The following is a 23,277-nucleotide window of genomic DNA, read 5'->3' on the forward strand; positions in this document are numbered from 1 at the left end:
GGTGGACACGGGTGGGAAATGTGGTGGTGGTGTAGTGGTCTAAGCACATAACTGGTAATCTGGTAATCAGAAGGACGCTGGTTTGAGCCCCACAGCCACCACCATTGTGTCCTTGAGCAAGGCACTTAACTCCAGGTTGCTCCAGGGGGATTGTCCCTGTAATAAGAGCTATGTAAGTCGCTTTGGATAAAAGCATCTGCCAAATGCATAAATATAAATGTAAATGTGTCTATTCCAGATGAAACATCTCTAACTCTTGAGGAGTTTCAATTTGATTTGTGTGTATTTTGAGGTGGCGATCTGGCGCTGGAATGTGTTATTTTGATTGTTATGATGAGTCCTTGTCACAAACGTCACGCTTATCAAGACATATCATTTAAAATAATATTTAACTGAGCAGAATAATATTATACAATTTATATTAATTTCATCCCGCCACTTCGCACTGCCTCATTAAAGTAATATTTTTCCCAGTTGTTACCCCAATGAAGCCTAATAAGAGCAATCTCTTTATTGACTTAAGGAACATTTAGAATTTGATGATGTGTTTAATAGACAATGTCTTTGTGCTCTGGAGAATTTTATTATTTGTTTTATATTGTTAAGTGAAATTGCAACAAACAAAAACAAAACACATTTTTTTTATGCTTGCAAATCAGTATTAAAATGGTTAGAAGGGGGTTCTCTGTGGAAATGCAGTTGTATTACAAATTACAAATTGTGACTCCAATAAATTGACTTGTATTTGTTGCAATGAAGTTTGCTATCTTACAGTAACCCATAAAAAACTATGCATTGGCGTTTGCTTTGGTTTTGCCACCCTTCAAAGTTTTATGCCACCCCATAAAATTTTCTAGATCCGCCCCTGTAAACCAGTGCTTTTCGTGCTATTGCGATCAACATAATGAGCACTTCTGGTTTAGATGTAGAACATAGGCTAAATATAGAAAATTACTCAAAAGTTTATCATAGATATCAAGGATTTTTTTCCGATATATAATAGCCTATTGAGATTGTTTTATCCCCCAGACATATAACCTAGCTAACACAAATCACAGCCCAATAATCTCAGTGATGGATAGCTCAGGCGTTTAGTAAATTTAGTAAGCAGAAATATGAAATTTACAGTACTGAGCAGAAGTCTTAAGACACATAAGATTATTAAAATAGTTATTTATGTCTTTAGCTTTAGTGTGTCATTAGGAAATATAAATGCTAGACTCCCTTTTGCAAATCTTCACTAGAAGAACAGGGTGCCCTGCAACAGATGGCATGACCCCCACAGAGCCCCCCACTGAACACTGAGTCAGTCTGGGATTACATGAAGAGACAGAAGCAATTGAGACAGCCAAAATAGATAGAAGAACTGTGTCGAATTATCCAAGAAACTTGGAACATCCTATCTGCCAACAACCAAGAAAAACTGTGTCCAGGTGTATGTAAGAGAATTGGCTAATTTTAGTTTTTGGGTGAACTATCCCTTTAAATTGCATTGATCCCGGAATATTCCTGTGCATTTTGCAATTACATGAAGGCATAAAATGAATTAATTGCACAAACCCATTTAAGCTGTTCAATTGTTTTAATTACAGGAGAGCAAGGCGATCTTTGCAGGCTGTGTGCTTTCTCTGGTGGTGATCCTGGGCCCCCGGGACCACCTGGAGATCCTGGTACACCTGGAGAGCCAGGTGAAGTCATAACACCACATTTTATGTCTAGGTTAAGTAACAACTCCTATGAAGTATACAAAACTTTAATGAATAATGTACAGTCAGATAGCCACCTGTGGCAGGGCGGAGGGCGGGGGCCGGGTCGTGATCCTACACACCCGGTCCCGTATTAGGCTAATCAAGCCTCTGAGGTATAAAGGTCGACTGCAGAGGATCGGACGGGAGAGAGAGATCGTTAACGGACATGTCCGTCATGTGTGTGTTTATGTTGTCTTTTAAGTTTACTATTAAAATATGATTTATATCGTCAAGCCGGTTCTCGCCTCCTCCTTTCCATTGAATGCCTTTACACCACCTAAATAAATAAATAGACAAAATATCGATAAGTTGAATTTTTGTTTATTATGTGAGAAGAAAGAGTCGTTGGTGAGTCGGAGTGATAGGCGAGACATGAAACTATCTCAGCCATGCAGGAACTCCTTTGCCTGGGACAACGATCAATTACTGCATAGAGTTTAGCGGTCATTATACAAAAATATTTTATTACAGAATGCTACGAATGACCAAACAGAATCAAGTATTCCAGAGAAGAGTGTGACTTCACATTTACATATACTTTATATATGTACGGCAGCAGTAACAGACATCAGGCCTATTAACAGCAGACCTATTAACAAATACTTATCTTTGTGAAGGTGTTGGGGGATTTCAAGGCATTAAAGGTTCCCAGGGTTTCCAAGGGCCAGAGGGTCCACCTGGTCCTCCGGTGAGTTTTGTTGCATACGACTGCTTTACCCAATCATCTCCTTCATTATTCAGTACAGAGTACTATACAGTAATACTATGGTTTGTCAGCTCCAGTAGTTGAAATTGTACAGAAAAATGCTCTTGATTCTCAAGAACTATTGAATATGTCTGTGATAAGAATTTTAATCTTTGCAAAGGGTTCATTAGGTCCTCCAGGATTTCCTGGGCCTCCGGGACCCAAAGGAGACCTAGGGGAAAGAGCTGAGATTGGGGAAAAGGGCCAGACAGGAATCTCTGGTTTTCCAGGACCATCTGGGACAAATGGGAATGATGGCATACCAGGCAATCCTGGCTTCAAAGGACCACCAGGTCCAAAAGGAAACCCAGTTAGTAACCCAGTTTTCTGAGACTTGTGTCTCTGCAGAACAAAAAATAGGCATTTTGCAATCAGTGAGTGTTTTCAAACTTGAATGGGCATTTACAACCGCTTTACATGATTTGCCTACTACATTGAAATTACCTACTTTCATTGGATAGTTCAGAAATGCCCATCCTAGTTTGGAAAAGCTAACTGATTACTACATTGAGATTCCCTTCTTTCATTTGATAGTTGGTTAAACACCTATCCCGATTTTAAAAAACCCTCAGACTGAGAAACGCACATTATTGTTCGGAAGAGACCTATACTTCAATTTTCTTAAAAATAGGCCCATGTCACATTTGCGGGATTGGAACATAGAAGAGAACTATAGCAGGTTAAATGGCACAGCTGTTGTTTTGAGGGAAATGGGAAAACATAGCAAATGTAAGTTCTGCTTTCCCATTTGTTCCAACAGAAATAGAAACAAAATCACTATTCCGTTTCCACAACTCTCCAAAAGAAGAAAAAAAAAATAGAGATTGAATACACCAATCAGAAGAGAGAAAGATGCCAAATTTACTGTCACTCCCTCTGCAGCTGTATATAAAACCCCATCACAGCAGTGTTGACATGCTTGTTTGATTTGTAAAGCCAAATGAATCCAGGGGTGTTCACTTCTATGGAATGAGATCTACTTTTTCATAATGTTATTATAGCAAGACCTACTATGCACAATATATACTTAGTCGGTAGTTATATTTGACGATTCTCTATACCTATTTTGATAATACTTATAAAAAAATAATACTTATTTTTTGTAATTATGTAAGCATTGTTTCAAGTTCTCAAGTAAATAAAGTTAACAGTATGTAATTAAATAAGAACAAAGAAGCAAATTAATAAATAAAAACATTTAAAGCTAAAAAGAGAATCAAATTAAAAATGAATGAAAGAATGAAATTCATTGTAACATACTGTAAAAATCTACTAGCTATGGACTTCACTGTTTGATTATACTCCATTAATACTTTTTAAAGCTACTAAATGTATACAGCCAAGAGCAGTGAGTGGTTTATTTGTTTTCTTGTTTTTGATATTTGATTAATATTAACAAAAAGCTTATCCGCAACAAGTCTATTATGTTACATTTATACTTCAAGTCTGACATTTTGATACAAATGTGCTTGTTTTGTCCCACTGTTAATGTTCACTTTAGACATGATTGACTGTATTTACATTTATACCTTGACAAGATGGACAGTTTTGACGTAATTTTGAAGTGTATTTGCACTTAAGCGCACACACATATGCCGCCAAAACAGCACACAGCTACAGAAGTGAGGAAATAAAAAGTCTGTGTGTCATTTCTCTCTCTATTCTCTTTTCCTTTTGACCTGTAATTGAGATCAACCAGCGGTTCTCTTGCAATCGACTGGTCGATCGCGATAGACCTAATGAGCACCCCTGCATTAAATCATTTAAAACTACTTCTACTACTTGTGTTGTCCTAAATAAAAGAGTGTAAGCAAGCAACACATGTTTGGTTACTAACATCTTCAGGCTCAATTTGGCATGTAATACAATTTTTCCAACTACCCACAGGTTAAGAATTTAATAGAACTTGGAACCCCAAGAACCCTTTAAAGTAATTGACTCTTATTTTTCCAGGGTCCTCCAGGACCTAAGGGAAACCATGGAGATCAAGGACCTAGCGGGGAGCCTGGCCGCACAGGTCCAATGGGTAGCCAGGGGTCAATGGGTGTGGGGCAACCCGGGATACCCGGAGAGAAAGGAAGTTTGGGAGTAGTGGGTCGGCCAGGAAATCCCGGAGAACCAGGTATGTATTAATTCACTGACTGTAATACAAATGGACCCATTTCACATTTTCTGTAGGGGTAAATAGAGACCACAGCAAATATCAATAATGTGTTCTGATTTTGTGCAACAGCAGATGATCAACCTACTATTGTGTTTACGTGACTTTCCACTAGAGGAAAAAGTTTACAGCAGTCAAAAGAGAAAAAGATGCTCAAATTTACTATCCCACTCTTAGCAGCTGTATTTGAAACCCCATCGCAGCAGTGGATACTGAAAATATAAGTTGCTAGATTTACACAGCAAAATTTAGGGAAATGCATCATCACAGTTTGTGAAAAGGGTCCATAGAAGGCAGACATGTAAGGAATAATCCATGGCTACCGTAGGTGTGTGTTAAACTGTTTTGATTCACGACATGGAGGCGAAGAACCAACCGACGCAAAGCAGAGCAAGTCATTTAACGCACACCTAGCCATGCATTTTTCCACTTATACCATGGTAACTTGCCAGCATTTATTAGATACAGCTGTCATTGATTTTTACAGTGCAAATTTTGGATGGAAAAATAACAATAATGCTATATGGGTCATTAGTTCTACAGCTCTGCATGTTCTAAATCAGACACAGAGATAAAGTTGTGTGATAATATCATAGATTTTGGAGACCAACTACTCTTTAATAAATGTGAATTTAAATTCTCCGTCGATAAATAATAATAGCCACATAATTTAGAAGGGTTGGCACTCCTCAGAACATTTAATATTTAATTCCTATTCTTTGTAATTTTCACATTAACGAGAATAAACCAGCGTTGCTGACGTGATAGTTGAAGTAGCACTTACTGTACAAGAAGAGGAGAAAACCATCCAAAACACGGAGGCATAAAACTCTCGCAAAGTCTCATTATGGAGGACAGCAGAGTAGGTGCATTAATATAGAAGGGTGATTGAAACTGACTAGAACTACCTGTGCATTAAACGGTTTTAATGCACACATTCCATCCAATGAGAATTGAGTATTCGACCGTGGCATGGAGGATGAATAACAGGCTCAAATATTACCATCACCTAGGTGAGAAAGGATCTCCAGGATCTGCACAAATGACCCCTGGAGACCCTGGGGAACCTGGACGGCCTGGTCCACCTGGTCTACCAGGACCTCCAGGTAAGCAAAAATCTCTCATCCTTTGAAGATGGACACTTAGTCTGAGAACAGGAATTTTAATGAATGTTTTATGTTCCTGTGTGTGTGTGTGTGTTGAAGGTAATGAGGGCTGCGCTGGAGTTCAAGGATTCCCTGGACAATATGGGGTAAAAGGAGAGAAAGGACTGTCAATTCAAGGAGAACCTGGACTTACTGGTCCTAAAGGTAGCTCATGGAGTGTGTGTGTCAACAAGGGATAGTTCACCAAAAAAATGAAAATTCTGTCATCATATACTCACCCACATTTTATTCCAAACCTGCATGACTTTCTTTATTCCATGGAACACAAAAGGAGATGTTAAGCAGAATGTTCACCTTAGTTACCATTTACTTTTTATTTAATGGCCAAAAGATGCAATGAAAGTGAATGGTGACTGAGGTTGTCCTTCTGCCTGACATCTTTTTTGTGTGTGTTCCATGGAAAACAGAAAGTCATACAGGTTTAAAACAACATTAGGGTGAGTAAATGATGACAGAATATTCATTTTGGGGTTAACTATCCCTTTAATGTTGCTGAGTGGATTGGTGACAGCAAATAATGGCAGTTCACTCGAATGGCATTTTCTCTCTCTGTTACAGGTGATAAGGGTGTGAAAGGGAAGTCGGGTCTACCTGGTTTTGGAAGTGCAGGCCGCCCTGGCCCCCCAGGACCACCTGGATTACCAGGATCAAAGGTCAGGTTTGTTGTGACACTCATTACATAAAGAGCAGTGTACCATGTGATCTACCATTTATGGGAATACTGTAGTTCACTCAAAAATGAAAATTAAGTCATCATTTACTCACCCTCATTTCTTTCCAATCCCATTTGACTTTACTTTCTTCTTTCTTCTGTGGAACACAAAAGGATATATTTTAAAGAATATTATTATATATTTTTCCATACAATAGCAGTAAATAGTGACTCACTTTAAAGCTTAAGAAAGAACCTAAACATGTCATTAAATAATCCATGTGAGTCTTCCGAAGGCATATGATCGCTCTGTATGATGAGCAGACTGAACTTTAAGTTGCTATTCACTCTCAAATCAAATCAGTAGTAATTACTGTGGCATAGAAATGACCGGATATTCTGTGATGACTCAAATGGAAGAAAACATTCAAAGAAAGAGTTTGCTTTCTGTATTTTTAATTCACTGTTATTTTATTGTTTTAAACTTTTGTTTGCAACAAAGTGTTTACCATGAAGTTTTAGCCATTAAAGGGATAGTTCACCCAAAAATTAAAATTCTCTCATCATTTACTCACCCTCATGCCATCCCGGATGTGTATGACTTTCTTGCTTCTGCAGAACACAAATTCAGATTTTAGATGTATATTTCAGCTCTGTAGGTCCTAACAATGCAAGTGAATGGTGACTAAAACTCAGAAAGTCCAAAAAGGATATACAGGCATAAAAGTAATTCATAAAACTCTAGTGGTTAAATCCATATATTCTGAAGTGATATGATAGTTATGGGTGAGAAACAGATCAGTCCTTTTTTACTGTAAAACTACACTTTCATTTTCACATTTAGCACCTACTGGTTGGGGCTGTTCAAGGGTGGAGATTAATAGTAAAAAAGGACTTAAATATTGACCTGTTTCTGACCCTCACTTATCATATCACTTCTGAAGACATGGATTTAACATCTTCATTGGTCCACACTTATGGATTACTTTTATGCTGCCTTTATGTCCTTTTTGGACCTTCTGAGATCTGGTCACAATTCAGCTGCATTGTGTGGAACTACAGAGCTGAGGTATTCTTCCAAATATCTTTGTTTGTGTTCTGCAGAAGAAAGAAAGTCATACACATATGGGATGGCATAAGGGTGAGTAAATGATGAGATAATTTTAATTCTTGGTTGAACTATCCCTTTAAGCAGTGATATTAGCAGAAACTAAATTAATTGTGCCCATATGAGTGCAGTTTTTTTGTATGGATAATAGATATAATAGGAAATAAACAATTCAATCCACAGGGGGACATGGCATTCGGCTCCCCAGGGCCCAAGGGTCGGCAGGGGCTTCCAGGAGATGAAGGGGCTCTTGGATCACCTGGAAACTATGGTCCCCCTGGAATACCTGGATGTCCAGGTCAAAGAGGAAGGGATGGGCCACCAGGAGACTGTGGTTGGTGGATTAATGCCTGTGCACCCTTAATCACAATAAAACAATAATTTAAAAGGACTGTTCACCCAAAAATTCTTTCACCATTTACTCAGCCTCATGCCAGACTTTCTTCTGCAGAACACAAATTACGATTTTTAAAATAATATCTAAAATATCAGGAGTTTGTTGTACTCCTGACAGGCTGTTATTGAAAATAAGAATTCTGTTCTTAAGTGACTTAAGCAAATGAAAAGGTCAAATTAAAAAATATAAAAATTCAGCTCCGTGGGTCCTTAAAAATTTCAGCTCTGTGGGGAAGTGAATAGTGATCAGATCTTTGTATTTCCAAAAATCACATAAAACAAACATAAAAGTAACCCTTATAGATTTAACCACTGGAGTCATGTGGATTACCTTTATGTTTGCTTTATATGATTTTTGGAGTTACAAAGGTCTGATCACCATTCACTTGTATTGTAAGGACCTACAGAGCTGAAATATTCTTCAAAAAATCTTCTGCAGAAGAAAGAAAGACATACACATCCGGGATGGCATGAGAACTTTCATTTTTGGGTGAACTCTCGCTTTAAGAAATATACACAAAGAGATGTATACACATGATATCTTTCTCTCTTTCTTTCTTTTTCTTTCTTATTTTCTTTCTTTCTTTCTTTCTTTCTTTCTTTCTTTCTTTCTTTCTTTCCACCCTCCCTCCCTCCCGCCCTCCTTCCTTCCTTCCTTCCTTCCTTCCTTGCAACTGACAGATGTAATATTTTTTTCATCAGCATTACAATTTGAAAAAATAATTTTTGCACAACCAGTTGATCCATGTTATCTAGCGTGATTTAGGAATATTCTAAAGAGCATCTTGTGTGCTTCAATGGAAGCAAAGAAATCTGACCTTTTGCCTGGAGTGATGTAATGTCACAAACCTGTGTATTTGTTTAGTGACCTAGCACTGAATCTTAAATATTTATAAGTCTTCTACGTCATAATGTTCCTTTGGTTTTTATTGTATTTTATAAATGCTAAAACTGTTTGTTTCCAGGTTTTTTGAATCCAAGATTTTCAGTGGAATCTCAGATTTTGGACTGTTGGCTATACTGACTATATCTGTCATTCTATCATACTTAGAAAAACACTTGTACACTCACCCACCTTCACCCTATTGTCAGGTGCCCGAGGTCTTGATGGTTTACCTGGAGATGATGGGGTTCCAGGATGCTGTAATCCAGGAGCCAAAGGTGACGAAGGGCCCTCAGGAACCAGAGGACTAGACGGACCCTCAGGTAAGAAATCTAACATTAGTTGATACAGATTAACCTATATAAAGATAAAAGTGAATGATTTGTGCTTTTAGTTGCCTAAACAACAAAACAATGCACCTTATTCAAGAAACATAAGCAGAACAAATTTGTGTGTAAATTGTTCATGAATCATTCATTAATTGCATTTATTTCAATGGGACAATTTACATGAGAATGTTTTTTTTTTCTTGTGATTTACACACACACATTTATTCTGCTTGTAATTCTTTAAAAAGTTCCAAAAAGTCTGACGCTTGTTAAAACCTTTAGCTATGATAAACATCATAGACTATACATTTTTTTTTTATTTTGATAAACTATGCACAATAGCAATAGTTGATATTTGTCTGTACACAATTTTCAATGTTATGTAAATTCTGCACCACAAACAACGCAGAGTTAAATGCTGAAATGTCATACTTAGGGTTAGGAGTTTTGTTATATCCCCAAACCAAAGTATGAGCTATAGTATGTGATACAAATGATAACAGTAATTTAAATATTTTCTGTATGTATATGACAGTTGAAATAACTTGTTTTTAGGGATGCAGGGGCTGAAGGGGTCACAGGGTGAAACAGGACCATCTGGACAGGGTGCACCTGGTCCAACAGGTATGACAGGGATACCTGGGAAAAATGGAGTGGCTGGATTGATTGGTATCCAGGGACCAACTGGTTTCAGAGGTCGAGATGGCTCACCGGGTTACCCAGGTACTAAAGTGAATACACAAGTATAAAATAAGCCTGAATGCGCTTGTTAACAGTATGGATTCTTGGTTCTATCGTAGTTTGATCTTGTTCTGACTGTGTTGATTGTTTCAGGTCCACGTGGAAATCAGGGGGATCCTGGAAGCATGGGTCCACCTGGAGCTGAGGGAAATCCTGGACCACCCGGAGCTCCTGGACCTAAAGGTTAAAAAATACACGCATACCCTCACATGCAAATGCAAATCAAACAATGCATTGAAAAACTGAAACTTATTTACTCACCCACATGTTGCAATGTATGACTTTCTTCTGTAGAATACAAAAGGCAGAATGTTACTAACTGCCTCAGTCACCATTCACTTTCATTATTTGGAAAAAAGGTGCATTGAAAGTGAATGGTGATTGAGACAAGCAGTCTCCTTTTGCATTCTACAAAAAAAAGAAAGTCATTCGGGTTTGTAACAACACACAGGTGAGTAATTTATGACAAAATACATTTTTTGGAGTGGAATATGCCTTTAAATTTGTATTTAATAATTTCTTCAGAATATACCTCACACGTCCTACAGACAAGATTTGTGACACTTTTATGGTTCTTTTTAATGTTCCATAAACATCTCATTTTGTGTTCCACAGAAGACCTTTTCTTTATAATGTTGACAACATTATGATAATGATGGCGATCTCTTCTCAGGTTTAATGGGTAGGAATGGAGTTCCAGGTGATAAAGGAAAAACCGGAGAACCAGGAGACCGTGGAGCCAGTGGTCCAAAGGGACTGCCAACAAACCTCATGTCTACAGGGGATCCTGGTGAACCTGGCCAACCAGGTGAGTTTCTAGCTGACCTTTTAACTTCTGGTTTCCAATTTGACAGTGCAAGCTGTTACTGTACGTCTGCTGCTATGGTACTTAAACTGTTCCTCACTAGATGCTCTATAATTTCTCCTTTATTAAAGGGTCTTCAAGACTTTTCAAAAATTATGTGTAGCATTCTCTGTGTTTTAGGTCTTCTTGGTTTAACTGGCTTTAAAGGAGAACCAGGAATCCCAGGCAATTATGGAGAATCTGGAAAGAATGGACTTCCAGGCAGTACTGGTCAACCAGGTACAGATACCCACCCCCCAAACCTCACCAACATCTTCTAAAATGTAACTATCCAAAATATAGGAAACAAGTAGGCACCTTCTCATTTTCAGGTCCTCCTGGTGACCCAGGCCAGAAGGGGCTTCCTGGAAATAGAGGGTATGATGGAAACTTTGGGTATCCAGGGGTTATGGGGTTCCCAGGCAAGTTCATACACACCCATCTGCAGATACACTGAACAAGTAAATTAGTGCCTTGAATAAAAATCGAGAATCGGATCCCTGTGAAGCTTCAATTCACTGCAAAAAGAGAATTCAGGGAAAATCTGACAAAATAATTTCTTTGAAATCAAGACATTCCTTTTGCAGTTTTGCTTGTCATGTAAATGTATCGTGTTTTACTGGAAAACAAGACAAAAATACGAATTAAAGGTGCACTCAGTAATTTTTTGAAGGATGTTGAAATTACATTCATTGACTTACAGTGACATCTAGTGGCCTGTATGCTGCATCATTCAAACACAGTAGTTTTCAGTTATCAATGCCATTGTAGAAATTCACTATGCACAGTAAACCAGTATTAATTGAATCCATGAATGAAAGTGTCCAATAACAGGGCAGCTACTGTGATTGAGCAAATTGTATTCAGCTGGTCATGTGATCATAACATGGCTGCCCCCTTGAGGGTGCCCTCACTGCATGTAGGATAAAAAAAGCTTTTAAATGTTTACTGATATGAATGAACTCTTCATCTCACATGAGTGGTCATGATTTCATACATATATTTTAATATTACTATTCATTTCTTTAGAAGTAAAACTTTTTAAATAAGGAAAAAAAATACTGAGTGCACCTTAAAGAAAATTATTTTTAGCAGTGTTGAAATTTCTATTCATTTCACAGGTGCAAATAATTTTATTTTCTCTTGCAGGAGTAAAAGGCGAAAAAGGTTTGCCTGGAGTTCGTGGGGAGGCCGGAACTCCTGGTATCCCTGGACAAAATGGACCAAAGGGCATCAAAGGTGAACCCAGTCTGCCTGGGCCAGGGCTTCCAGGACCACCTGGCGAGAAGGTATTGGCTCCCATAATTGTTAGTGGTAAAGGCAAACACCACTTTATTATTGCTCAGACTTATAATCATGAAATTTTAACAAACCTCCTACTTTGTAAACTTTGGCATGTAACTCGTTGTTTGTGCTATGGACATTAGTTATACCTCAAATCGTGCAGCTTGATGAAGAGAGATGTACATTTTTTTTTATTAATGTTTTTTGCCAAGCAGATAATAAAACTGGTGAAAAAATGCAATATGCTTAAATGAAGGATGCAACCAAGCCATATCTATGAACCAGAATATAATAGAAACTAGGCTCTTTTCACATGAGCCAATAAGCAACCACCAATCAATCACTCTGAACACCCTAACAACCACATAGCAATGCAGTAAAAACACTCAAAATGTCAATGGCAATATAATTAATTGATCAATACCTTCTCTCTCTCTCTCTCTCTTTCTGATTCTTTCAGGGTGAACCAGGTCGCCCAGGAAGTAAAGGGGAAAAGGGTGACAAGGGTATATTTGGGATGGCTGGGCCCCCAGGTTTGACAGGGTTTCCTGGAGTAAGAGGTGAAACTGGAGTACCAGGAGGTCCAGGTATTCAATAGGATGTTCATTATTACCATTGGATCCTTATAAAAATATATCTGTAATATTTAAATTCACAGTTTTCCTCCCAGCAAATGTTTTGCCTTGTCTTGTATTTTTTGTCACATTACTCTCTAACCGACACATGGAGGATATCTTTACGATTTTGGTGTTTCTTTTGTTCTACCTCTCTGTTTGTCATTCTCTTGCATTTTCAGGACCCCCAGGACCTCCTGGTGATAAGGGTTTAGATGGGCTTCCAGGTCCAACTGGATATCAAGGGCCCTGTGGTCCACCAGGTAAAATCGAATTCTGTGAACATTTGAAATGTTAAACGTGGAACTAGTAGCTTTGTATGTTACTAGCTACTACTGAAGGTGGGTGTCTTTGTACAGTTATTAGTAAATAAGAAGAAAATGACTTTGTTCCAACCATTTTAAGTTTCGCCAGATCTATTGTATTGTCCTCTGTTAATACTTTATCAACATACAGTAATTCATCATATTGTAGCTGTTGGAATAGTTAAATTACTGATAATAATCTAATTAAACTTCTTTAATTCGATACATGCAGATCAAGAACATGTCATATACTGGGATGGTCAACATACTGAATTTACTTACTTTTTATTTATTGTATTTTTAATATGAAAAATAATACTGCTGCAGAAATGCACGTTTACATCTTTGATTACACATGTGTCTCATATGATAATATGATATTGTTTTAGCATCTTTTATGCAATTGGCTGATGGAATATATATATATATATATATATATATATATATATATATATATATATATATATATATATATATATATATATATATATTCAAAAACAAAAAAAGATTTCACTTGATTTTCCCCATAGTGATGAATTGGTAACTATGGTAACCAGAGTTTGTTTACCCCTTTTCTAAACCACTCCCTCATTTCTATGACATGTTGTCAACTATCTGTACATACACTGTCATTATGTATTACCACAGTGTAGTTCTTTACTTATCATTTGCATGTATGTAAGTACTGTATCTGTTTTCTTTCTCTGATGTTTCTTAAGGTGTTCCTGGTTCGGCTGGAGATCCTGGACCTCCAGGATCCAGAGGAGACCAAGGCAGGGACGGTATTCCAGGGCCATCTGGAACAAAAGGAGATAGAGGGCGTAAGATATCTTATACAGACACACACACACACACACACACACACACACACACACACACACACACACACACACACACACACACATATGCAGGCATATTCTTATTAAATAATCCTTATTTTCTTTTTTAGTCACTGTTAATGGGACTCCGGGTCCACGGGGTATTAACGGAGAGAAAGGTAAGTCGCTAAAGCCAACCCCTCTAACATAAGCTACAGAGAGAGCAGAAAAAGAAAAAACATGCTACATTATGATTTAAATCAAACTTTAATAACAAAAGTCTGACCCTCTCTCATGTAAGGGCGGGATTCAAACCAAAGACATATTGTGTGTTTCAATAAAGTGATTTAATTAATATGGTGTGCAGGACTTTTACTATTTACCTATTTTATGAAGTGTATTCTACGCACCTGTACACGGCTACGCAGGTGTAAAAGCATTTTCACAAAATGTTTCATTGTTTGTTAAAAATTGATAATGCCAAGTACAGTGTTATGGCCAGTAAAAATATGTGACTGGTAAATAATCTCAATTCACCCACCATTGGCAGGTGTGTTATTATGAATAATTTTGTTTAATTTCAGGTACTAAAGGCAATCCTGGACCCCAAGGGCCATGTGGGCCACCAGGACCCTATGGCCCAGAGGGAGAAAAGGGCCTTCCAGGCCTACTCGGAGAACCAGGGCCTAGTGGGTGTCCAGGTCCAGCGGGCATCTGTGTTGACGGTCCAAAAGGGGAGAGAGGACCTTATGGACTACCTGGCCTACAAGGTGATTAATAATTTTTATGACGTTGTCATTTCAACTCAGAATTATTCTATTGATTTTGATAACTGATTATCTTTCATGATTGTTGATTTGAAGGATTAATAAGCTAATTTTGATTCTATTCAATGTTCTCTTGATTTCAATAATTCATAATTATCTTTGTTAATTATTAATTATTGCTAATAACCAAACCCGCTCCTGAATGAAGCCCCAATAATATAAAGATTTAGGTTTATCAATAATCTAATTGGCATTGTGTCCAGAAAATACTCTAAATGTGTCCTTCAAATAATTTATCATAAAATAAGTGTAATTTATAGTTCTTGAAACAACACTCTATATAAAGTGACTATAGTGCATCGCAATAGATTGCCATCTCCATAAAAACCTATACCTTCTTCTGTTGTTTCTGTGTGTAAATGCAGGTCTCCAGGGTCCGCGTGGGCCTCCTGGTGACCCAGGTCCAGGGTTGAAGGGAAATAAAGGTGAAGCTGGGCCCCTGGGGATTAGAGGAGTGCCCGGTTGCACCGGTGACAGTGGAGTTCCAGGAGGACCAGTAAGTGGACACAGAAGCAGACAAATAGACTAGAATAGTTAACTAGAGCAAATGGTTAACATATCTCTAAACATTTTTACATTGGTGCTTCCGAAAACTGTATACTGTATGAAAATGAGATAAACTGCTATTTTTCCAGGGTAGTGATGGAGGTCCTGGCTGTAAGGGCCCGAAAGGAGATATGGGGCCCATGGGTGATGTCGGACCAATCGGTAACAAAACAGAATTTGTGTTGGATTTTGTACAAATGGAAAGGAAATCTTGAATAAGAAAGTAGATTAACTTGTTGTTAAAAATGTATTCCATTTAGAAAGGTGTTTGTGTGTCTTTTGTATCTTGTGTTGCAGGTCCAAAGGGAAGCTATGGTTCGAGCGGCCCTCCTGGATTAAAAGGATGTAAAGGATCAACTGGACCCAAAGGTGATATTGCAAAGGCTCACATACTGTGTAAACAACAACATATTGAAAATACAGCCATCACATTTTGTTTTCATGTATATTATTTTTTAAGCAACTTTGCCTACTGTACTGTATTTCTGCTCAACCATGTAATACAGGATCAATAGCATTTATTGTTATTTTTTTCAATTTAAATAATAAACTTTTATTTAATTTTTTGAAGCAGTGGGAAGTTGACAAGCCACAGAGAGCAATCTTCAATTGTCTTTTTAAAAGTGAAATCTGGGCTGTGCTGTCTTTCAAGAAATGCACTAATTGTCTTTTATCTACCTGGTATTTAATAACCTGATTATCTTTTTTGTGACTGTTTAGGGAGTAAAGGCTGTGATGCTGTGGGGGAGGTCATCCTGATCCCAGGAGATCCTGGTTTACCTGGAGATGCTGGTGAGAAAGGAGAGCAAGGAAATCCTGGACCTCCAGGATTAACAGGTCCACGAGGTACAACGCACCCACGGACGCGCGCACACACACTTTGTGCTGTGCCAATATAATCAAAAGCTGCATCAATATTTCATGATTCTTTTTCTCATGATATTGCATCAATAATTTAGATCCCATCAGTACTTTTATACCAGTATCAATATTTATTTGTATGTATGTATGTATTTATTTATCTGTTTATACTTTTATTTATTTAGCAGCAATTAACTTAGCGTGAACTTGTATTCCAATGTGTAGTTGGTGATACCCAGCTCTACTCTCAATATTCTGATTTTCTCAGAGTACCATGTTTTATTAATACATCTTACATTTGCATAACTTCCCTTCTTTTAGGAACTCAAGGTCGAAAGGGAGCCACAGGTCTAGATGGGCGTCCGGGATTTCCTGGGATCCTTGGACAAAAGGGAGACAGCGGCCCACCAGGGCGACAAGGTAAAGGCCATTTTTTTTTGTCGAAAATAGATGACATACACCCAAATGGCACATTCCATTTCAACTGTTGCTAATAATATATTAAACCTTCACCTTTACTGGTATGTTAAAAGTACGTTATAAGATGTATATGATTTTCTTTCTTCTGCAGAACACAAACAAAGATTTTTAGAAGAATAACTCCATACAATGCAAGTGAATGGTGACCAAAACTTTGACACTTCAAAAAGCACATAAGGCAGCATAAAAGTAATCCATACGACCGCAGTGATTTAATCTGTCTTCTGAAGCAATCAAATTTAGTTTTGGGCAACAACAGACCAAAATATAACACATTTTTCACTATGAATTAAATAAGTCTCCTTGGCAATTGTGATTTCAAGCTTGATTACACTTCCTAGTGCTTGACCATACGCAAAGCACTAGATGACGCTAGGAAGCGTAATCGAGCTTGAAATCATGATCACGACTAAAAACTGCAATGGCAAGATGTACCATGAAAAGGAGCTACATTTTGGTCTATTCTCTCCCGAAATTGATTAGATAGGTTCAGAAGACATGGATTAAACCACTGGAATCTTAGTGATTACTTTTATGCTGTCTTTAGATGCTTTTTGAAGCTTCAAAATTTTGTTCACAGAGCTGATATATTCTTCTTAAAATATTAATTTGTCTTCTGCAGAAAATAGAAAGTCATACACATCTAGGATGGCATGAGGGGGAGTAACTCATCATTTATTGACATTTCCGTGTGAACTATTTCTTTAACAATATAGCACAGAACATTATTACATTTTATTTAAGATTATTACTGTTAGTTTAGCTTGTACATGATGCCATTTGACTTTTTCACAAACAGTTTGCCCAAATTTTATTTTATGCGGTTTGTTGGTCAGGTACACTTATAATGTACCATTAAAGGAGAAGATTTAATATACAAGTAGCTTCAGTTAAAATGTAATTTGCAAACTTTGGGTGTACTTCATCTATTGTGTCTATATTCTATATCTATACTTGGTTCCTCAAACTCTTTTAGTTGCTTTACAAATCTGTGGCAGGTACTCAGTTGTGTTTCTGTCTCCTTAGGTGCTCGAGGTTTGACAGGTGAAGTGGGTCCCAAGGGCTCTGTAGGTCCAAAGGGGGCATTTATGCAGAATGGCACCAGAGACAGCTTCCTTTTTACCAGGCATAGTCAGAGAAGTGACGTCCCAACCTGCCCTAGTGAATCAAGACATTTGTACTTTGGATATTCGCTCCTCTTCATCAATGGAAATAACCGTGGACATGGGCAGGACCTAGGCATGAAACACACTTACAGAACACATACACTAACAGGACACACACACATGCACATATTAACACAGAAGCATTAGATCACTAAATGTCAAATTGGCATTTTTCATGCACAACATTTCACAAATAGAAGTTTGTCGACAATGAAAATGAAAAGTATTTGGACATTTTCTGGTTGTTAAATGTTAGTGGAACTTGTCCATAGTTGATATGAAGGACTACACCTGTGGTTACTCTGCTATGACGCTTCTGTGAACTTGAAGGGAATTTACTTAATTGACAAAAACAAAAGTGAAGTTAGCATCATTTTTTTATTTTATGGTGATGCCACTTGTTGTATGTGGAATATATGTGAGCACATGCCTACAAACATGAACACCTTCATTTTGACACTCAATTTTCTTACTCAATTACAATTTTCACAATTTGTATTTGTGATTGTAGGAACTCTAGGAAGCTGTTTGCAGAGATTTTCCACCATGCCTTACCTGGTCTGTAACCCTGACGAAACCTGTCGCTATGCTTCTCGAAACGATTACTCTTATTGGCTGTCTTCAGACACACCATTGTCCAGCAACAAGGCTATGATCTCTGGTGATTTATTGGAACAATATATCAGCAGGTAATATCAGAACCCCCTGCTTTGTCAGTATTTGTCATTTTGCCTGTTTGATTTTGGCTTAGATATATATAGAAGCTATATATATATATATATATATATATATGTGTGTGTGTGTGCATGTGCATGATGTACAGTATACTGTATATGCTTCATTGTTTGTAGTGATAGCAAGACAAGTAGTAACAAAAGTAATTTGAACTGTCTTTCAAAGATGTGCAGTATGTGAGGCGCCTGCTAATGTAATAGCAGTGCACAGTCAGACAAAGCAGATCCCACAGTGTCCTGCTGGATGGCTGTCTCTGTGGCAAGGTTACTCCTTTGTGATGGTAAGAGTCAGCCATTACTATCAATATACTTTATGGCATAAACAACCTATAACTCTTATAATATATGGATAACAGCTGTTGGATTCATTTCCATTTTGAAATGAGAATAAATGCTTGAACTCCTGAGGCAAATGGAAGACACCAAAATCAATTTTAAAGAACATCTCCAATGCAGTTTTAAAAGTCTGAATCCACTTGTGTAAAAGCAAACATTTTGCACTTTTTAAACAGTTTAAAATTAATTTTAATAACAATATGAGCTAAATTTTTAATTGAAAGATACATACATGCATTTTAGGTACTAGTCTTAGTATTTGGTATGTCCTCCTTTTGCATTAAAAAATGTAATTCTCTAATTTACTCACCCTTGTGCCATTCAAGATATGTATAACTTCCTTTCTTCTGCAGAACACAAATGAAGATTTTTTTAGAAGAATATCTCAGCTCTGTAGGTCTATACAATGAAAGATGGTCCAACATGTTTAAGCTCAAAAAAGCACATATAGGCAGCATGAAAGTAATTCATAAGACTCCAGTGGTTAATGTCTTCAGAAGTGATTTGATTTGAGAAACAGATCAATTTTCGAGTCATTTGTTACTATAAATAGCTTATTAGCTTATTAAATTAGTTACCTAGAAACAGTACAGACATAATGCTACTTTGACAATTTTCAAAAACTTTAAATTTAATTTATTTAAAATGTTTTTAATATATTTGTAAATTTATTTCTAGGTTTAAATCAGATTTTTGTTGTTGATGTTTTATTGGGACTTTCCATAGACATAATGGTTTTTATACTGTACAAACTTTATATTCTATCTCCTAACCCTAACCCTACCCCTAAACCTAACCCTCACAGAAAACTTTCTGCATTTTTACATTTTCAAAAAATATAATTTATAATGATTTATAAGCTGTTTTCCTCATGGGGACCGACAAATTGTCCCCACAATGTCAAATTTTGGGTTTTACTACCCTTATGGGGACATTTGGTCCCCACAAAGTGATAAATACACGCTCACACACACACACACAAACACACACACACACACACACGTTGGTGCGGTTATCCTTATGAGGAATCTCCATAGACATAATGATTTTTATACTGTACAAACTATAGATTCCATCCCCTAACCCTAAAACTAAACCTCACGAAAAACTTTCTGGATTTTTACATAAAAGACAAAAATATAGTTTAGCATGTTTTTTTTTTTTAAGTGTTTGAGTTATGGGGACACTAGAGATATCCTCATAAACCACATTTATAGCATAATACCCTTGTTATTACCAGTTTGTAACCTAAAACAAATTTCCTTGTAAACCACCCAAACACACACACACACACACACACACACACACACACATATTCATAAATGGATTGGAGTATAATGGAGGCAATTTTAGGCAATCAGGCAATTTTATGTTTTATATAAGATAACACCTTATGGATTTTATGCAGTCTTTATTCACTGTCATTGGTTTCTTAGCAAACAGCCGCAGGTGCAGAGGGTTCCGGGCAGCCGCTGGTTTCTCCCGGGTCCTGTCTGGAGGAGTTCCGCAAGATTCCATTCATAGAGTGTCATGGACGTGGCACTTGTAACCTTTATGCTGATTCCTACAGCTACTGGCTGGCATCGCTTGACCCTGAGAGAATGTTTAGGTAAGACAAAGGAGCAAAAAACAGGAAAATGTTTTTGATGGTTACAATTTTAAGTGAAGTTTTGGTTCAGTAAATAGCCTAGTTCAATTTTCAGGGGTTTTGCCCTACACACATGGAAAACAGGTGATCTTGTTAAAATAGAATTAGCCATAACTACTGGTCAAGTACTTGCCTAAAAAAAATTATGTTCACAAATCAGATTGGATTTCATCATGATTGACTGCCTTAATCTATATACTAAATATAGGAAAAAACATATTAAAATCTGTAAAATCGTAGGGTGACATATGCAAATTAGATTAAAAAAAAGTATTAGGGAGAATTTAGGCAAATTGGGACAGATGGGAGAGATGACTGTCATAAAGTGGCTTGATTTAGCTGAATTAAACCTACTTTAAAACATGAAAAAAAGTTTATTTAAAATAAAAAATGTTTGTTTAATATTAAATAAAATAGTAAATTATGAAAAGAATAAAGATGTATTTATTACATTAAATAAACAACAATATTTGGATAGTATTTCTTTCACTAATTTTTATTTTATTTTGTATTATTATTCTCAGTATGCCTATCCGTCAGACAGCAAGACAGCAAGACATCATCAGCCGCTGTCGGGTCTGTATGAAGCAGTTGCCATAAGGCCAGATGTCATGACCTTTTGAAGCAACATCATTGTATGTATTTGGTAGAGAACATAATCTATGAACTGTCAGTTTTCTTGACTTGTGTAATTTCAGTAGATTCTGTGAAGCAAGCCCTCAAGCACTATTCCTGGAACTGCATATATTTGAGTCAATATAAATACTTTAATAGCTACAATCCCTCTGACCAAATAAGTATTTCCCCCATTAGGACAAACTGTTCATTTGTCCTAGTCAGATTACATAGCCAGGCCGAACTGTAATATTTTTAAAATTATGAGTGGAAAAAGCCAGGACCAGAACCTATAAGCTAGTATATTATAAAGATATACTAAATATATATGTTTAGAATGCCAATTTAACATTGACAAGGACTTTTTTTTTACTGCAAGTTCTTCTTTTTGGGTTTGCCTTCACTTAAATCCAAGGTGCCAGCCCAGTGTTTCTCATTTATCTCAGCGACCAATTCTTTAGTTTGATTCAACAGTTCTTCCTCTGTGTCTGCTCAAGCACTTATAGATGTGTTTTTATTTTTCAAAATGATCCTCAATCATAACTGATCAAAGTTTGTGGTGACTTAATTTCAGTTTAGCCAAATCTACCTATAGCACTAATTCTAATTACTCTTTTGCAAAAGCTTTCATGCACTACAATGTAAACTATCTTTCAAACCCAGAGACGAAGTTAAACAGCCATTTTTTAAAGTTATATTTTGTAGAAATAGATCTTTAAAGTAACAATTGCATGTTACCTTGGTAATACTGGTGAGCAGTTACATTGGTTTAGTAACTGAAGGATCTTGATTGAAGAAAGAGTCCAATAAAGCCTATTTCTTAGTGTACAAAGATATTTGTAAAAAGCAGATTTTTTGAAAATATGGTTCTGGTGTAATGATTTTGCAAAGGCATTGACTTAATGATCCAGAATGCATGGTGCTAATTGTTGAATGAGTGAAAAAAGAGAAAAAGAAACTTTTTTTAGGGTCATGGCAAATGAAAGTCAGAGAAAGTGTGTGTGTATGTATAGTATTGTACTGTATGTATTCAAAAGATACACATATTGAATTAAGGAGTTTTATCCTTTCTTACACGATTAACCCTAACATTGAAGCAAGAATTGTAATGTATGCAAAGTTCCTTCACTGTTTAATATGCTTTATTAAAGATCTGACACTGTTATGGTTATAGTTAGGTGTACATATTTCATGCATCTATGCATTTTTCAAATGTTCAGAAGCAGCATTGGTGGACAACTTGATGCATATCTCTCTATGATTCACATACCCTCTTTTGTGGAAAACGTTATTGTACACATTTTTAGTTGAAAAGAAGTTATTTTGTTTGACTGCAGTGTTTTATAGAACTGTAAGCTAGTTTTGAATGGAAAAAAATAGTTTATTTATTTTTTTGTCAAAGAATAAATCACTCATCTTTTGTAGGAAATTTCTGTGGATTTGTGGATTTTTTTCTGTAGAAGATGTATGTTTATGTATTTGCTGTGTCATTAGTTAAGGTAATCTCACAGTTCTCTTCCACACAGATTTACAATAACCAAATGAGACATGTCGTTTTATTTTACTTTTGTGAGTTTTGTCCATAAATGATGAATTTTGTGTTTTAGTGTTTATTCGATAAATAATCTATTGGATGATATACTTTTAAAAGTGTTTTTAATCATGCTTAAGACATAACTTTCTTTTTATTGAAAGTACTTATATTTAAAGGGATAATTCTATGAAATATGACAACATTTACTCATTTACTTGTTGTTCCAAACCCATTTGTTCCAAACCCACTTTCTTTCATCCATGGAACATGAAATATGATGTTAGGCTGTAGGTTTGTTTAAGTCACCATTCACTTTCATCACATCTTTTCCCATCCATGTAGGGCTGGACTGGTAATCTGGTATACCGTGCATTTTCCCAGTGGGCCGACACACTTTGTGGCCAATCAGGGATGGACTGGCCATAGGGAGAACCGAGCAATCTTGTGGGTCATCCGCGAAACGTGCCGAATGGGTCGCGATAATCTAAAATGAGCCGCCGCGTTATGCAGAACAGACCACAAAATGGTGCCGCGATATGCTGAAAAGGACAGCGAACCCCATCCCCCAACACCCCCTCCCCCCTATGTTTAATCCCGGGCCGATTTCTCTTCCCAGTCCAGCCCTGCATCCATGTAACATATCTTTTTGACTACAATGGAAGAAATAAAGTAATACAGGTTTGGAACAGCATGAGGGTGAGTAAATGATGACATAATTTTCATTTTTGAATGAACT

The 23,277-nt window shown here is 36.9% G+C and overlaps 1 protein-coding gene across 1 annotated transcript in view; it reads left to right on the forward strand.

The window, feature by feature from the left end:
- The window catches only part of LOC127631810 (collagen alpha-5(IV) chain-like), a 54,685-nt gene extending 32,256 nt beyond the window's left edge, over nucleotides 1-22,429 (forward strand). The window contains exons 23-52 of the mRNA XM_052110167.1: nucleotides 1,593-1,688; nucleotides 2,366-2,436; nucleotides 2,615-2,803; nucleotides 4,447-4,615; nucleotides 5,668-5,760; nucleotides 5,860-5,964; nucleotides 6,379-6,473; nucleotides 7,764-7,914; nucleotides 9,069-9,182; nucleotides 9,744-9,911; nucleotides 10,023-10,112; nucleotides 10,603-10,737; nucleotides 10,915-11,013; nucleotides 11,106-11,195; nucleotides 11,923-12,062; nucleotides 12,518-12,644; nucleotides 12,854-12,934; nucleotides 13,696-13,797; nucleotides 13,926-13,973; nucleotides 14,379-14,564; nucleotides 14,987-15,117; nucleotides 15,257-15,329; nucleotides 15,465-15,536; nucleotides 15,888-16,013; nucleotides 16,350-16,448; nucleotides 17,535-17,747; nucleotides 18,186-18,363; nucleotides 18,575-18,689; nucleotides 20,181-20,353; nucleotides 20,917-22,429. Of these exons, the coding sequence (XP_051966127.1) occupies nucleotides 1,593-1,688; nucleotides 2,366-2,436; nucleotides 2,615-2,803; nucleotides 4,447-4,615; nucleotides 5,668-5,760; nucleotides 5,860-5,964; nucleotides 6,379-6,473; nucleotides 7,764-7,914; nucleotides 9,069-9,182; nucleotides 9,744-9,911; nucleotides 10,023-10,112; nucleotides 10,603-10,737; nucleotides 10,915-11,013; nucleotides 11,106-11,195; nucleotides 11,923-12,062; nucleotides 12,518-12,644; nucleotides 12,854-12,934; nucleotides 13,696-13,797; nucleotides 13,926-13,973; nucleotides 14,379-14,564; nucleotides 14,987-15,117; nucleotides 15,257-15,329; nucleotides 15,465-15,536; nucleotides 15,888-16,013; nucleotides 16,350-16,448; nucleotides 17,535-17,747; nucleotides 18,186-18,363; nucleotides 18,575-18,689; nucleotides 20,181-20,353; nucleotides 20,917-20,992 (3,605 nt within the window). The 3' untranslated portion in view covers nucleotides 20,993-22,429. The remainder of the gene's footprint in view (nucleotides 1-1,592; nucleotides 1,689-2,365; nucleotides 2,437-2,614; nucleotides 2,804-4,446; nucleotides 4,616-5,667; nucleotides 5,761-5,859; nucleotides 5,965-6,378; nucleotides 6,474-7,763; nucleotides 7,915-9,068; nucleotides 9,183-9,743; nucleotides 9,912-10,022; nucleotides 10,113-10,602; nucleotides 10,738-10,914; nucleotides 11,014-11,105; nucleotides 11,196-11,922; nucleotides 12,063-12,517; nucleotides 12,645-12,853; nucleotides 12,935-13,695; nucleotides 13,798-13,925; nucleotides 13,974-14,378; nucleotides 14,565-14,986; nucleotides 15,118-15,256; nucleotides 15,330-15,464; nucleotides 15,537-15,887; nucleotides 16,014-16,349; nucleotides 16,449-17,534; nucleotides 17,748-18,185; nucleotides 18,364-18,574; nucleotides 18,690-20,180; nucleotides 20,354-20,916) is intronic.
- Nucleotides 22,430-23,277: the final 848 nt, after the last annotated feature.

Source organism: Xyrauchen texanus, chromosome 38, assembly GCF_025860055.1.
Source record: "Xyrauchen texanus isolate HMW12.3.18 chromosome 38, RBS_HiC_50CHRs, whole genome shotgun sequence".
Classification (NCBI taxonomy): domain Eukaryota; kingdom Metazoa; phylum Chordata; class Actinopteri; order Cypriniformes; family Catostomidae; genus Xyrauchen; species Xyrauchen texanus.